This window comes from Opisthocomus hoazin, chromosome 39, assembly GCF_030867145.1.
Source record: "Opisthocomus hoazin isolate bOpiHoa1 chromosome 39, bOpiHoa1.hap1, whole genome shotgun sequence".
In the NCBI taxonomy this organism is placed as follows: Eukaryota; Metazoa; Chordata; class Aves; order Opisthocomiformes; family Opisthocomidae; genus Opisthocomus; species Opisthocomus hoazin.
The window spans coordinates 739,375-756,125 of NC_134452.1; the positions used below are offsets into that span (position 1 = coordinate 739,375).

Consider the following 16,751-nt stretch of genomic DNA (forward strand, 5'->3'; position numbering starts at 1 on the left):
CTGTTTGACGAGGACTCCAAGGAATAGAGAGGGGGTCACCAGGCTTGGATGTCTCTCATTGCTCTCAACCTGGGACTCGTCATCAACATCCTCCACGTGCAGCTCACTGGGGGCCGTCACCTGAAGCAAAGACAGGAACAGGCTGCCCAGGGAGTTTGTGGAGTCTGCTTCTCTGGAGATATTCAAGATCCACTTAGACAAGTTCCTGTGCAGCCTGCTATAGGTGACACTGCTTCGGCAGGAGGGTTGGACTAGATGACCCATAGAGGTCCCTTCCAACCCCTACCATTCTGTGATTCTGTGAAAGACAGCAGTGAGATACCGGCAGAGGCTGCAGGGCTCGCTGAGGGTGATCAAGGTCTCTGCTGGTAACTCACAACCAAGTGATGGCTACAGCTGGATGCCACAGAGGAGACAAGCCTGCAACGCAACTTGTGCTCGAGCCAGGCGAGCAACTGCTTGAAGATCTTATTCAAAGGCTGGAGAAGCATCACCTCCCACACGGCCACGTTAGCGCTGCAAGGCAGGATGCTCTGTCAGCAGGGCTGCCTCGGCCACGGCAGCATGGGCTGGGTCAGCCCTGCCTTGCGGTGCCCGGGAGAGACCCAGGGGCAGACAGTCTGCTGCGGCAGCTCCCCATAGATGCCATCGCCGCATTGAGGTACCTGCATATTCCTCCAGGGGACCCTGCCCCACAGGTCCGTGTCCACCTGCACGAGGCCTCGAGGCACCTCTCGGAGCCAGCACCAGTGTCCCACTGGCCCCCCCCTCTCTCTTTGCAGCTCAGTGCGGAGGGTGCTGGAGGGCAAAGAGAGAAGCCTCCTAGCAGCCTGCTTCAGGAGCGTCTTCTGGCTTCCTCCAAAAGAGGAAACAGAAGCCCAGCACCTTGATCTCTACTACTCGGTAAGGGCTGGGTGAGCTACAGGAGTCCTCCCTTGGCGCCGGGAGGTCAGGTCAGTCTCCTGGGGGGAGAGGGACCATGGGAATGGCTGCCACAGCCCTTTGTCTTCCTTGCAGACACTGTCAGCCATGGACAACATGCTGGAGAGCGTGGTGCGCAGCTATCCTGCCTCCAGGGTCAGCGAGGGGCTGCAGAGTATCTTGCAGGTCTGGCACGGGCAAAGCGTGGGCTTCAAGGGGGCAGTTGCTCCCTGTGGGGGAAGGGGGTGACCCGAGGGGCAGGAACCCCACCACAGGTTTGGCTCGAGAAGATCAGAGGAAGGCTTGGTGGACTGAGTAGGGCTGCTTGTGCTGCCGTACGTGTCTGCTCCCAGGGCTCACCAGCAGCTTCTCTCTTCCCAGATGCTCTTGGCTTTTGCCACCTCGGACAACGTGGCTGTGCAGGAGAGGGCCCTGGAGAGGATTACGTTCCTCAGCCGCTTTCTGGCCGACAAACCCACGGTGGAGGTAAGGAGCCAGGCACCCTCCCACCAGGCCACCTCCCCCATCGCCCTGCACAGCTTTGGCAGCCGGCAGCTCTCCCCGTGCGGGGCTGCTGCCCAGCTTTGGGAGCCGCAGCCAGCACGGCCCGGCAAAGCCCTGACTCTCCAGGGATGCAGCCCTGGGCACTCGGGGCTTCAGGGCTTTGGCAGCTGCTTCCCGCCCTCACCCTTTCTGCTGTTCTGCCTCCCTCGCCCAGGCCTGGGACCACGTTGGAACGGACATGTACGGCCCTGTCTGCTACAGAGACATCCAGATCCCGATCCTGGGACGGCTGCTGGGATGTCTCATCCTCTTCCAGTCTTCCAGGGAAGCAACAGCCCTTCTGGCTTCAGACGCTCTTCGTTTTCTCCAGCAATTCATGAGGAATCAAGCCAGTAAGACAAGTTGGGGTGGGCTCCATCCCTCGGCACACAGACACCTTCTGATGGGTCTGCATCTCCTCCTGCCCTCCCTTGCCCTCACAGCCGCTTCCCGCGGCATCCCAGCTCTCGTTTTGCTGCAGAAGATGAGTGCTCTCCTGAAGGCCACTTCCCTGTTAGTGAAGAGCACATCCATCTCTGCAGCACCCCGGCCGCCCCCTCCAGTGCTTGTAGCGAGAAGCTGTTCCTGATGCCCTCCAGAAATCTCCTCGACCACTCGTGTCCTGCCATCTTGCAGGCAGATCTGAGGGGGGTTGGTAAGCTTGCCGGCAAAGCTGCCGTGTCTCATTGGCTCTTGTGTGTTTGCCCCGCTGTTTAGGCCAGAGCTGCGACGGGCTGTCTGGGGACCCCCGGGGCAGACGTGGGAGACCTCGGAGGCGTTTAGGGATGACTTCCCGGTGCCGTAGCGGGGTTCCGACCAAGGCCTTCGGTGCCGTGAAGGCGGCGTTTGGGATCTCGCATCAGGTTTTGGCGTCTCTGGCACCTCTTGGGCCACACTGGGTGGGGACAGCGCCTTTCTCCAGAGAAGGAGACTCCCCAGCCTCCCTGGCAGCCTGGGCCAGGGCTCCGTCACCCTCAGATGAAGAAGCTCTTCCTCATCTTCAGCTTCCTCTGCTCCACTTTGTGCCCGTTGCCCCTTGTCCCGTCGCTGGGCTCCACCCATCAGGGAGGGCCCGCCCCTGGCAGAAGGCTCACCCTCGCCTCATTGGCTGGGGAGGCATGGCAGGCTGGGAGCGCCGCCCTGATTGGCCGAGCCGCAGCGCGCCCAGGCGGCCGCGGGGAGAGATCCGGGGGGGGGGGGGGGGGGCGTCACCCGCGACATCACGTGAGGTGAAAAGCCCCACCCCCCCACCCGCTCTGCTGGGGGGGCGTGGCCAGGCCTCCATGGCAACAGGCAGCTCTCCCCACCCTCGGCCTCTCCCGTGCCACGTGGCTACGGGGGGGCGTGGCTACAGCCACTGGGCCACCGCAGGGCCCACGGCGCTTCTGGTCGCCATGGAAACAGCCCCGCCTACAGCCCCGGGTCTCCATGGCAACAGCGGCGGCTCCCCCCCCCCCCCCCCCCCCGCGGACGGCTGGGTCCCCGCGCAGTTTACAATAATTACTTTATTTTAACATTAATTACAGACGGTAAAATCGCCCGGCTTGGGGGTGGGGGGGGGGGTGGGGGGGCGGGGGGTACGTCCTGGGAGGGAGGGGCAAATCCTGAGCGACCCCGGCCCCCTTCCCCCCACCCCTCCCGATCACCCCCCCCCATCCTCCACGCACCTCTATTGCTTGTTGGAGTGGGGGGGGGCAACGCGACCCCACCCCCCGGCCCCCCCCACCCGGGGGGTGCTACCCCTGCTCCTGCCCCAGCTGGGCAAACTGGGAGCACTGGGAGGTGGGGGGAGGGGAATAAATACAATCTTCCAATATATTAAAACCCCCCCCGGGGGGGGGCGGGGGGATGGGGCTCCCCTCAGTGGGGGGGTCGCACGTCGGGGGGGGGGGGGGGGTCACATCATGCCCAGCTGCAGCAGGGTGTTGGCGTACATCATGGGCTTGACGTTGGGGTGAGGCTGGGGGAGACAAGGGGGGGAGGTCGGCGGGGGGGGGCAAATCTGCTCCCCCTCCCCCCAAATCCCCGCCCGAGGGCACCCATGGGTGCTGCCTCCGGCAGTTACCCCGCCCTCCAGCCCCCCCCCCAGCCCCGACACCCCCAAAGAGCCCTCGTGAACCCCCTCAACGACCCCATGCCCCCCCCAAGAGCCCCCGCAAACTCCCCCAAAGCCCCCCACGCCCCCCCAAGAGCCCCTGAACCCCCCCAAAGCCCCACGCGCCCCCCCCCCCAGAGCCCCTGCAAACCCTCCCAAGCCCCAGACCACCTCACGGCCCCCCCCAAGAGCCCCCACGAATCCCTCCCAAAGCCCCACACCACCCCATGGCCCCCCCCAAACAGCCCCTATGAACCCCCCCAGCCCCCCAATAGCCCCCCCCAGCCCCCCAAATAGCCCCTGTGAACCCTCCCAAGCCCCCCAAAAGCCCCCATGAACCCCCCCTCAATCACCCCAGGCTGGGCAAGGTCTTGCGGGGGGGATCTGGGGGGTGGAGGGGGCTGAAAAGTTGGGGGGGGGGGTGAGGGGGAGCTTTAGGGGGTCCCACAGGTGGAGGGGGCTGTGGGGCTGGTTTTGGGGATCCCCAGGTTTGGGGGGGCGGGGGGGTCCCTTGGCGGTTCAGGGAATCTCTGGAGGTTTCAGGGGAGGCTCCAGGGTGGGGTTTGGGGCTCCCAGGGTTGAGGGGGGTCCCTGGGGAGGGTTTGGGGGGGGTCCAAGATCATGGGGGGGGGCGACACCAATGAGGGTCTGTGGGGTGCAGATCTGGGGGTATCCCCGGGGGGGAGGGGGTGTCCCAGGTTCATCAGGTCCCCAAGAAAGGGGGGATTGGGGGGGGGGGGGGGAGTTGGGGGGTGGGTTTGGGGGAATTGGGGTGTCCCCCCCTCCCCCCCCCCAGTCTCACCACTGCTGTGAACTGGTGGAAGTCGGGGCGCAGGTCGCTGCCTCGCAGGTGGATGTAGGAGCCCTTGTTGCCCATCTGGTCGCTGGGGGGGGGGGACGGGGACGCTTGGGGACACTTGGGGACACCACAGCGCAGCCCCCCCCCCCCCACGGGGACAGCAACCAGGAACCCAACTGAGGTGACACCAGGGACCGGGCTGAGGGGACACTTGGGGACTGGGCTGAGGGGACAAAGTGGCACAGGGGACACCCAAGGACCTGACTGAGAAGACACCAAGGCTCAGGGGACACTTGGGGACCTGACTAAGGGGACAAAGCAGCTCACGGGACACCCAAGTATCTGACTGAGGGGACACCAAGGCACAGGGGACACTGACAGACCAGGCTGAGGGGACAGTGTGGCTCAGAGGACACTTGGGGACCCAATTCCGGGGACACCAAGGCACAGGGGACACCCGGGGACCGGGCTGAGGCGACAACAGCTCAGGGGCCAACCAAGCACCCAACAAGGGGCCACCACGTCACAGGGGCCACCCAAGGACCCAACAAGGGGCCACCACATCTCAGGGGCCACCCAAGGACCCAACGAGGGGCTACCACATCTCAGGGGCCACCCAAGGACCCAATGTGGGGCCACCCAAGGACCCAAGGGAGGTGCCACCATGTCTCAGGGGACACTTGGGGACCTGACTTGGGGGACTCCAAGGCACAGGGGCCACCCAAGGACCCAACGGAAAGCCCACCATGTCTCAAGGGCCACCCAAGCACCCAACGGAGCAGCCACCACCTCTCAGGGGCCACCCGAGCACCCAACAGAGTGGCCACCACGTCTCAGGGGCCATCCAAGCACCCAATGGAGCAGCCACCACCTCTCAGCGGCCATCCAAGGACCCAATGGAGAGGCCACCAACTCTCAGGGGCCACCCAAGCACCCAATGAGGGGCCACCACATCTCAGGGGCCACCAAAGGACCCAACGGAGGTGCCACCACGTCTCAGGGGACACTTGGGGACCTGACTTGGGGGACACCAAGGCACAGGGGCCACCCAAGGACCCAACAGAGGTGCCACCACATCTCAGGGACCACCCAAGCCACGCACGAACCGGGGTGTGGGTGCAACGGTGGCCACTCGTCCCCCGGCTGCCCCCCCGGTGCCGGTGGCACTCACCAGTAGTTGGGGGCCGAGAAGACGGTGACGCACTTGCCGTCGTGGGCCACCTCGTAGCCCTCGGGCTTCACCTCGTGGCTGCGGATGATGTAGTCGAGGCGGTTGCGCTCCAGGAAGCTCTTGGTGACGTCGGGCCCGAACTGGCAGCTGACCCCGCGCTTGCTGACCGAGCGGCCGTTCTGCGGGACCGCCGGCGTCACCGCCGCGCCGGGGTGGGGGACGCACGGCGGTGGCCGTCCCCAAGGCGGGGGGTGACGCGCGGCGGGGACGGGGTTCGACTCACCTGGGGCTGCGGGTCGGACCAGAGGAGGTCACACATGGGACCTGGCGGGGAGGAGGAGATGGGGGGGGGTGTCAGGGTGACCCGGCCACCCCGGAGGGGACATCTCGGTCCCCGGGGGACGGTGGGGACGCGGCTCCCACCCGAGTCCGGGGGCTGCCGGTTCCTCTCGATCTTCCGGATGTCGTCGAGGGTGACGCCGTCCTCGCTGAAGAGACCCCCGTGCATGATCTGGGACAGAGCCGCACCGGCGGGGACGGTGGGGACAACGGGGGCGGCAGGGACCCCCTTCCCCCCCCTCCAGCGGGGAGGGGACCCCAAGTCCCTGGGGATGGCAGGGACCCCCCCCCAGTTGCAACAGGGAGCACCCACAAACCCTCGGGGTCACGGATGGTGGGGACCCCCCCCCAAACCCTGCCAAGGACGGGGTCACCCCAGCTCCTCGGGGATGGTGGGGATCCCCCACCCAAACCCTGCCAGGGACAGGAGCACCCCAACTCCTCAGGGATTTCGGGGATCCCCTGCCCAAACGCCACCAGGGACAGGGATCGCCCTAAGCCCACCAAGACCCCCCACCCAAACCCCACCAAGAACGGGGACTGCCCTAAGAGCATGGGGACTCCCCACCCAAATCCCACCAGGGACCGGCATCACCCTAAGTCCACTGGGACCCCCACCCAAACCCTGCCAGAGATGGGGATCACCCCAACTTCCCAGGGACAGTGGGGACCCCCCACCCAAACCCCACCAAGGACACAGATTGCCCCAACTCCTTGGGAATGGTTGGGACCCCCCACCCAAACCCCACCAGGGATGGGGTCGCCCCAACTCCCAGGGGACGGTGGGGACCCCCCGCCGCGCCCCCCGCGCGGGGCCGCCCCTCACCAGCACTTTGCCGTTGATGCACTGGGCCAGCGGCAGCCACTCGAAGACCTCGCTGAAGAGCGCGAACATCTGCGCCGTGTACTTGGCCTTCACCTCCCCCTCGAAACCGTAGATCTGGTTCATGTTGTCCGTCTCGTGGTTCCCTGCGGGGACGCGGTGGCATCGCCGGGTACGCGGGGCAGGGGACAAAGCCCCCCCCCAGGGCACGCGAGGTGGGGCAGGGAATGAGGTCCCCGCCAGCCAGGACCCCGAGGCCGCGGGAGACGGCTCGACGGTGGGACCGGAGAGAGGGGACGCGGCCCCGCAGCTGGGGACACGGCGCCGTCACCCAGGGGACACGGGGTGTGACCCCCCCACGACTAGAGAGAGGGGACCCAACCCCACGCCCGAGGATGTGGCCCCATGAGCTGGGGACAGGGGACGCCACGTGTGGGGACAGGGGACATGATGTGGCCCCATGAGCTGGGGACAAGGGACACGACGTGTGGAGACAGGAGATGTGACGTGACCCATTGAGTTGGGGACAGGGGACACGATGTGTGGGGACAGGGGACATGACATGGCCTTATGAGCTGGGAACAGGGGACTCAACGTGGCTCCATGAGCTGGGGACAAGGGACACGACGTGGCCCATTGAGCTCAGGACAAGGGACGCGATGTGTGGAGACAGGGGATGCGACGTGGCCCCGTGAGCTGGGGACAGGGGACTCAACGTGTGGGGACAGGTGACGCGACGTGTGGGGACAGGGGACATGATGTGGCCCCGTGAGCTGGGGACAAGGGACACAATGCGGCCCATTGAGCTGGGGACAGGGGACACAATGTGTGGAGACAGGGGACGCGACGTGGCCTCATGAGCTGGGGACAGGGGACACGATGTGGCCCCGTGAGCTGGGGACAGGGGACTCAACGTGTGGGGACAGGGTACGTGACGTGGCCCATTGAGTTGGGGACAGGGGACAGGATGTGGCCCCGTGAGCTGGGGACAGGGGACACGGGCGACACGGGGACAGGGGACACGGGGATGCGGCGGAGGGGACAGGGACTCGTCCCCGGCGGTGGCCGCGTTACCTCGGAGCAGGTGGAAGTGATCGGGGTAGAGGAGCTTGAAGCCGAAGAGCGTGAGGATGACCTCGACCGAGAAGGACCCGCGGTCCACGAAGTCCCCGTTGAATATCTGCAGCCGGCTGAGGAAAACACCTCCCCGCGTCCCCCGTCCCCTCGCGTCCCCCCCCCGTCCCCGCCTCGGGGACACCCCCTCCTCGCCCCCCGAGCTCGGCCCCTCCCGGGGGGATACGTAGGGGTTGGACTCGGAGGGCAGCCCGTTGAGCTCGAAGATGTTCAGCAGGTCGTAGTACTGCCCGTGGGTGTCCCCGCACACCGTCACCTTCTCCGTCTGCGGTTGGGGCGAGCCGAGGCGAAACGTCACCGCTCGGGGACTTCGCGCGTGGTGTTGTCCCCCCCCTGCCCCCCAGACGCACCCGGCGGCGCTGGCACCCGACGAGGGGCACCCACCTCCTTCAGCGTCGTTTCCACCAACGTGGGAGCTTGGCCAGCACCTCCTTCACCTGCACCAGGATCTGCCGGGACAACGGGTTGCGCCGAGGTGACGAAGAAGGGGACGGGTGGCATTTGGGGACGCGGTAGAGCCCAGCAGGGGACCCTGGGGGTACTGGGGTACCTGGTAGGCACATTTTCTGTGGAGTTTCTTCTGCTCCTTGTACCACTGCATCAGGTCCTTCATGAAGGCCAACGTCACCTTGCCGCCGTCCAGCTTGGGGCCGCTGTACTCGTCCTCGATGGCTGCGGAAGGAAACACCCCCCCGGGGCCGATGACACGAGGGGACAGTGGGGACCAGGCCTGGAGTGGCCATCGCGCCCCCGCCGTCCTTCCCCGCGAGCTCGCAGCCCCTCATGAACCCCTTCCGGGGAGGCTGAGCCTTGGTTGGGGACCTGCATGGGGACCCCAAAGCTCTGCTGGGCACCCTCAGGGGGACCCCGAGACCCTCACGGGGACCCCAAAGCTCTGCTGGGCACCCTGAGACCCTCACGGGGACCCCAAGACCCTCATGGCGACCCCAAAGCTCTGCTGGGCACCCTGAGACCCTCATGGAGACACCGAGACCTTCATGAGGGCCTCAAAGCTCTCCTGGGCACCATCAGGGGGACACCAAAGCTCTGCTGGGCACCCTCAGGGGGACCCCGAGACCCTCATGGGGACCCCAAAGCTCTGCTGGGCACCCTGAAACCCTCATGGAGACCCTGAGACCTTCATGAGGGCCACAGAGCTCTGCTGGGCACCCTCAGGGGGACCCTGAGACCCTCACGGGGACCCCAAAGCTCTGCTGGGCACCCTGAGACCCTCATGGAGACCCTGAGACCTTCATGAGGGCCACAGAGCTCTGCTGAGCACCCTCAGGGAGACCCCGAGACTCTCATGGGGACCCCAAAGCTCTTGTGAGCAACCTTGTAGGGACCCCGAGACTCTCACTGGGATGCCAAGATGCCCATTGGGGACCCACATGGAGACCCCAAGACCTTCACGAGGGCCACAAAGCTCTGCTGGGCACCCTCAGGGGAACCCCGAGACCCTCATGGGGATCCCAAAGTTCTGCTGGTCACCCTGAGACCCTCACGGGGACCCCAAGACCCTCATGGCGACCCCAAAGCTCTGCTGGGCACCTTTGTATGGACCCCCGAGACTCTCACTGGGATGCCAAGATCCTCATGGGGACCCTCATGGGGACCCCGAGACCCTCACGGGGACGCCAGGATCCTCATGGGGACCCTCACGGGGACCCTGAGACCCTCACGGGGACCCTAGCACCCTCACAGGGACACCACCATGCTCATGGGGACACTCATGGGGAACCCAAGACCCTCACGGGGACACTCACAGGGACCCTAGCACCCTCACAAGGACACCAAGATGCTCATGGGGATGCCAAGATCCTCACAGTGACCCTCAGAGGGACCCTGAGACCCTCACAGGGACGCCAAGACCATCATGGGGAGCCTCAGGGGGACCCCGAGACTTTCATGAGGGCCCCAAAGCTCTACTGGGCACCCTCAGAGGGACTCTGAGACTCTTACTGGGATGCCATGATGCCCAAGGGGACCCTCATGGGGACACCGAGACCCTCATGGGGACCCTCATGGGGATGCTGAGACGCTCATGGGAACCCTGAGACCCTCACGGGGACCCTAGCACCCCCACAGGGACACCTACATGCTCATGAGGACCCTCATGGGGACCCGGAGACCCTTGCGGGGATGCCGAGACCCTCACGGGAGCCTCATGGGGACCCTGAGACCTTCATGGGGACCTCAAAGCTCCGCTGGGCACCCTGAGACCCTCACGGGGACCCCAAGACCCTCATGGGGACCCAGAGACCCTCACGGGGACACCTACACGCTCATGAGGACTCTCATGGGGACCCGGAGACCCTTGTGGGGAAACTCATGGGGACCCTGAGAACCTCACGGGGATGCTGAGACCCTCATGGGGAGCCTCATGGGGACCCCGAGACCTTCATGGGGACGCCAAAAGCTCTGACGGGCACCCTGAGAGCCTCATGGGGATGCCGAGACCTTCATGAGGGCCACAGAGCTCTGCTGGGCATCCTGAGACCCTCATGGAGACCCTGAAACCTTCATGAGGGCCACAGAGCTCTGCTGGGCACCCTCAGGGAGACCCCGAGACCCTCATGGGGACCCCAAAGCTCTGCTGGGCACCTCTGTAGGGACTCCAAGACTCTCACTGGGATGCCAAGATACTCATGGGGACCCTAGGGGGACCCCGAGACCCTCACGGGAACACCGAGATCCTCAAGGGGACCCTTATGGGGACCCTAGCACCCTCACAGGGACACCAACATGCTCATGGAACCCCAAGACCCTCACGGGGACGCCAAGAACCTCATGGGGACCCTCATGGCGATGCCGAGACGCTCATGGGACCCTGAGACCCTCACGGGGATGCCGAGTTCCTCATGGGATCCCTGAGACCCTCACAGGGACCCTAGCACCCTCATAGGGACATCAACATGCTCATGGGGACACTCATGGGGACCCTAAGACCCTCAGGGGACACTCACGGGGACCCTAGCACCCTCACAAGGACACCAACATGCTCATGGGGGCCCTCATGTGGACCCCAAGACCCTCACGGGGACACTCATGGGGACCCCAAGACCCTCACGGGGACACCAGGATGCTCATGGGTCACCTCGTGGGGATGCCAAGATCCTCACAGGGACCCTCAGAGGGACCGTGAGACCCTCACCGGGATACCAAGACCCTCATGGGGAGCCCCACGGGGACCCCGAGACCTTCATGGGGCCCCCAAAGCTCTACTGGGCACCCTCACAGGGATCCCCAAGACTCTCACTGCGATGCCAAGATGCCCACGTGGACCCTCATGGGGACGCTGGGACCCTCACGGGGATGCCAAGACCCTCATGGGAAGCCTGAGACCTTCACGGGGACCCCAAAGCTCTGCTGGGCATCCTGAGACCCTCATGGAGACACCGAGACTTTCATGAGGGCCACAAAGCTCTGCTGGGCACCCTCAGGGGAGCCCCGAGACCCTCATGGGGACCTCAAAGCTCTGCTGGGCACCTTTGTAGGGACGCCAAGAGTCTCACGGGGATGCCGAGATGCCCACAGGGACCCTCATGGGGACCTTCATGGGATCCCTGAGACCCTCACGGGGACCCTAGCACCTTCACAGGGACACCAACATGCTCATGGGGACCCTCATGGGGACTCCCAGACCCTTGCGGGGACACTTATGGGGACCCTGAGAACCTCACAGGGACGCTGAGACCCTCATGGGGATGCCGAGACCCACATGGGGAGCCTCATGGGGAGCCCGAGACATTCATGGGGACCCCAAAGCTCTGCTGGGCACCCTGAGACCCTCATGAAGACCCCAAGACCTTCACGAGGGCCACAAAGCTCTGCTGGGCACCCTCAGGGGGACCCCGAGACCCTCATGGGGACCCCAAAGCTCTGCTGGGCACCTCTGTAGGGACCCCAAGACTCTCACTGGGATGCCAAGATGCCCACGGGGACCCTCATGGGGACCCCGAGACCCTCACAAGGATGCCAAGACTATCACAGGGACCCTGAGACCACCACAAGGACCCTCATGGTGATCCCAAGCCTCTGCTGGGGATCTTCATGGGGTCCTGAGGTCCTCACAGGGATCCCGAGACCCCTTCCAGGGACCCTTCTGGGTAACCCAAGTCTCTGCCCGGGACTCTCACAAGGAACCCCAAGGTCCCCCAAGACCTTCCTGGAGACCCCCACCGCTCCTCAAGGCTGTCGCTGGGACCCAGAGCCACCGCTGGGCACCCAAGGGCCCCTGAGACCCTCCCAGGTGACCCTGAGCTTTTCTCAAGGGTCCTCACAGGGACCCTGAGCCTCCACGGGGAGCTCTCAAAGGAGCCCCAAGACCCTCACGGGGACCCCAAGACCCTCACGGGGACCCCAAAGCTCCGCTGGGACCTTTGCAGGGACCCCCACAACTCTCACGGGATGCCAAGATGCTCATGGGGACCCCGAGATCCTCACGGCAATGCCAAGATCCTCATGGGGACCCTCATGGGCACCCAGAGACCCTCACGGGGACCCTAGCACCCTCACAGGGATACCAAGACCCTCATGGGGAGCATCATGGGAACCCCAAGACCTTCATATGGACCCCAAAGCTCTACTGGGCACCCTGAGACCCTCATGGGGACCCCAAGAGCCTCACAGGGACCCCAAGTCCCTGCCAGGGACCCTCACAGACCCCCCAAATAACACCACGGGGACCTTGAGCCTTTGCTGAGTGCAGTCACGGTCCCCCTAAGGCTCTCACAGCCCACACCCCCACCCCAAAAATCTTTTCGGGGTCCTCTGAGACTCTCACGAACCTCCAGAGGCCCCTCCCCCACCCCAGGATCCTCCCAAGGGACCTCCAGCCTTCGCTGAAGACCCTCAAGGCCTCCCCAACGCCCTCACAGCAACCTCCAAGCCCCCCCCCCGACAGGAACCCCGAACCTTTACCGGGGACCCTCGCCCTGCCTGGGGAGAAAGGGGTGCCCGGATTTTTTGGGGGGGGAGGGGAGGGGGGGGGAGGGGGGGTACGAGGAGCAGGAGGGGGAGGGGCTCACTCATGCTTTCGATGTCGAGGGTGTCGACGACGGAGCGCTTGTGCTCGTCGCTGGCGATGGCCCGCTCGAAGGCCTTCTGCTTGACGATCCGGTGGCACTCTCTGGTACTTGAGCTTGGCGTCCTTGTCGTTGGGCCGCACCTTCACCACCTGCGGGGGGACAGGCACGTCACGGCACGGGGGGACAACGGGACACCCAGGTTCCAGCCCCCCGCTGCCCCGGGTTGTCCCTGAGAGGGGACAGGGACGGAGGGACCCATGGATGGGAGGGCTGGGTGATGCCGGGAGGGGACAACGGGGTCCCCAGAGCTCTGGGGCATGTGCTGATGTGGGGTAGGGGGGGACAAGGGGGTCCCCAAGTGTCCCCACGCCTCTGGGGCGTGTGCTGATGTGGGGGAAGGGGGCGACGAGTGGGTCCCCGAGCCCCCCTCGATCCCAGCAGGGGACACGCTGACCTCAGGGGGGTGACGAGGGGGTCCCCGAACCCCCCTCAATCCCAGGAGGGGACATGCTGACCTCAGAGGGTGACAAGGGGGTCCCCGAGTCCCCCTCAATCCCAGGAGGAGACACGCTGACCTCAGGGGTGTGATGAGGGGGTCCCCGAGCCCCCCTCAATCCCAGGAGGGGACACACTGACCTCAGGGGGGTGACCAGGGGGTCCCCGAGCCCCCCTCAATCCCAGGAGGGGGACACGCTGACCTCAGAGGGGTGACCAGGGGGTCCCCGAGCCCCCCTCGATCCCAGGAGGGGACACGCTGACCTCAGGGGGGTGACCAAGGGGTCCCCAACCCTCTCTCGACCCCACAGGGGGACACGCTGAGACCCGGAGGGGGGTCCCCAAGCCTCCCCCGCCGTTCAGGGGTGCACGCTGACACCGGGGGGGGGGGGTCGCCGCGGGGCGCCCCGAGGCGCCCGGCCTCACCGTCTCGTAAGTCGCGGAGGGCGGCCTTGAACTTGCCCAGGGCCATGTTGCTGGCGGCGCGGCGGTAGTAGCCCTTGACGTACTTCTTGTCGAGCTCGACGGCTGCGCGTGGCGTCGGCCAGGGCGTAGCCGTAGCACTCGGTGCGCAGGAGCCAGGCTCCGGTTCCATAGTAGATGGCGTTGGCGGGGTTCAGCTCGATGGCGCTGCTGTAGAACTTCACCGCGTTCTCGTAGTCCTTCCCTGGCCGCCGGCGGGCGTCAGCGGGAAGGGACCCCCCGCCCGACAGGGGGAGCCCCCACCCCAGGGCTGACCCTCGCTTCCCACGCGGCTCCCAGTCTGGCAGCGGGGCTCTTCTCCAGTGCCCACCCCCCCCCGATGGCTCGGTATTTGGCAGCCTGCTCCTCTACCTGCCTCTGACATGGCTGCCGGTCTGGCTGCCCCCCATGGCTCCCTATCTGGCACCCCCGCCCTCCATAGCCCCCATGGCTCCCTATCTGGCAGCCCCTGCCTCCATAGCGCCCATGGCTCCCTATCTGGCAGCCCCTGCCCACCATAGACCCCCATGGCTCCCTATCTGGCAGCTCCTGTGCCCTATGGCTCCTATCTGGCAGCCCCCGCCCTGCATATCCCCCCATGGCTCCCTATCTGGCAGCCCCCGCCCCCTCATTGCCCCCCATAGCTCACTATCTGGCAGCCCCCTCCCCCTATGGCTCCATGTCTGGCAGCCCCCCAGTGTCCCCCCCGTAGCTCCCTATCTGGCAGCCCCCACCCCTCATAGCTCCCCGTGACTCCCTATCTGGCAGCCTCCACCCCTCATAGCCCCAATAGCTCACTATCTGGCAGCTCCCGCCCCTCATTGCCCCCCATGGCTCACTATCTGGCAGCCTCCACCCCTCATAGCCCTCATGGCTCACTATCTGGCACCCCCCCCGCTCCGCCATTACCTTTGAAGAACTCGTTCGCGCGGGTCTTTAGGGCCTCGGCCCGCTCCAGCTCGGCCGGGCTCGGGGGTCGCCCGGGGCCGGGGCCGCCGCCGCTCTCCGCCCGCTCTCCCTCCGCCATCGCCGGGCCGTAAAGCGCCCTGGCAACCACCGGGAGCGCTGCCGCCGCGCCCGCCAAGCACCGCTGTCGCAAAGACGGCGGGACGGGAGGGGGGCGGTGTCGTAAAGGGGCGCGGGCCGCGCGGGCTGGGGGGGCGGAGCCGGGCGGGACCATAGAGAGGGGCGAAGAGGTACCAGAGCGGCCGCGGCGCGGCCCGGGTCCTCCCCGTGTCCCCCCACGCCGCCGCAGGCCGGGGGGCTCCTAAGCAACGTCCCCTTGTCCCCACCCCCGGCCCGTCCCCTCATGTCCCCACGGCCCCCCGTGTCCCCCCACGTCCCTCCTGTCCCCACCACCCCCCTGGGTGTCCCCCCATGTCCCCCCGGTGTCCACATAAGTCCCCGTGTCCCCCCCCATGTCCCCGTGTGTCCCTCATGTCCCCAGCACCCCCCCGTGTCCGTGTCCCCATGTGCCCATCACCCCCCTTGTCCCCTCCCCGTGTCCCCCTACGTCCCCCCGTGTCCCCTAATGTCCCCATCACCTCTGTGTCCCCCCGTGTCCCCCAATGTCCCCATCGCCCCCCGTGTCCCCATGACGCCCCATGACCCCCCATGACCCCCATGTGTCCCCGTGTCCCCCCATGACCCCCCATGTACCCAACCCCCCCGTGTCCCCCATGTCCCCTCATGTCCCCCCGTGTCCCCATCACCCCCCCGGTGTCCCCATTCCCCCTGTGTCCCCATGACCCCCATCATCTCCCCATGTCCCCCATGTCCCTGTGTCCCCCCGTGTCCCCATCACCCCCCAGTGTCCCCATGACCCCTTGTGACCCCCCTGTGTCCCATCACCCCCCCGTGCCCCCTATGTCCCCCCGTGACCCCCCATGACCCCCCCGTGTCCTCCCATGGCCCCCGTGTCCCCATCACCCCCCCGTGTCCTCTGTCCCCCCGTGTCCCCATGTCCCCCCGTGTCCCCCCCAGGCAGAGGCCGAGCCCCGGGTGGGTTCAGAGCCGGTTTATGGGAGGGGAGGGGCAGCACGGCGGGGGGAGGGGCTGTGCACGAGGGGGGGTGGGGGAGGGGTAGTGACACCGAACGTGTTCCCGTGTGACCCCCCCCCCCGTGGGGACGCGTGTGCCCCGTGCGGGACCCCCCCCCCCAAAGCGACACGGGGGGGGGGGGGGGGGAGCAGCGGGGGGGGGGGGGAGGGCGGTACAGGGCCCCTCCCCCCCCCCAAAGCGACTTTTTAGGGGGGCAGCGGGGTGGGGGGAGGGGGTGTGCGTGTGGGTCCCAGCGGCTCGGGGCGGCCCCCCCGCCTCGTGCCAGGGCCCTCGTGGCGAAGGGCGGGGCCCTGGTGCAAGCTCCGCCCCCCCGGCGGTTTGGGGGAGGGGCCTCGCACGAGGGCGGCTCTCACGAGGCTCTCACACAAGGTCCTTGCACGAGGGCGGCTTCGATGGGGCTCTTACATGAGGGTGGTTCTCGCACGAGGCTCTCGCACAAGGATGGCTCACAACACGAGGTCCTTGCACGAGGGCGGCTCTCACACGAGGCTCTCGCACGAGGTCCTTGCACGAGGATGGCTCGGGTGGGGCTCTTGCACGAGGGTGGCTCTGGCGTGAGGCTCTCGCACAAGGACGGCTCTCACAAGGCTCTCACAAGGCTCTCGCACGAGGTCTTTGCATGAGGATGGCTTCGATGAGGCTCTTGCACGAGTGTGGCACTTGCACAAGGCTCACACACAAGGTCCTTGCCATGAGGATGGCTCTTGCACGAGGCTCACACACGAGGGCAGCTCTGGCGTGAGGCTCTGGCACGAGGATGGCTCTCACGAGGCTCTCACGAGGCCCTCGCACAAGGGTGGCTCACACACGAGGTCCTTGCACGAGGTCCTTGCACGAGGGTGGCCGGGTGAGGCTCACACACGAGGTCCTCGCACGAG

The 16,751-nt window shown here is 66.3% G+C and overlaps 1 protein-coding gene across 1 annotated transcript; it reads right to left on the bottom strand.

The window, feature by feature from the left end:
• Positions 1 to 2,957: 2,957 nt before the first annotated feature.
• PPP5C (protein phosphatase 5 catalytic subunit) lies at positions 2,958 to 14,874 on the bottom strand. The gene is given in 17 exon segments (XM_075446177.1): positions 2,958 to 3,424; positions 4,362 to 4,443; positions 5,530 to 5,708; positions 5,813 to 5,853; positions 5,953 to 6,040; positions 6,695 to 6,837; positions 7,766 to 7,871; positions 7,992 to 8,090; positions 8,210 to 8,238; positions 8,241 to 8,274; positions 8,376 to 8,497; positions 12,856 to 12,955; positions 12,957 to 13,004; positions 13,777 to 13,785; positions 13,787 to 13,879; positions 13,881 to 14,017; positions 14,722 to 14,874. Coding segments are annotated over 17 exon segments (1,491 nt in total). The 5' UTR covers positions 14,840 to 14,874; the 3' UTR covers positions 2,958 to 3,361.
• Between the last annotated feature and the right edge of the window lie 1,877 nt (positions 14,875 to 16,751).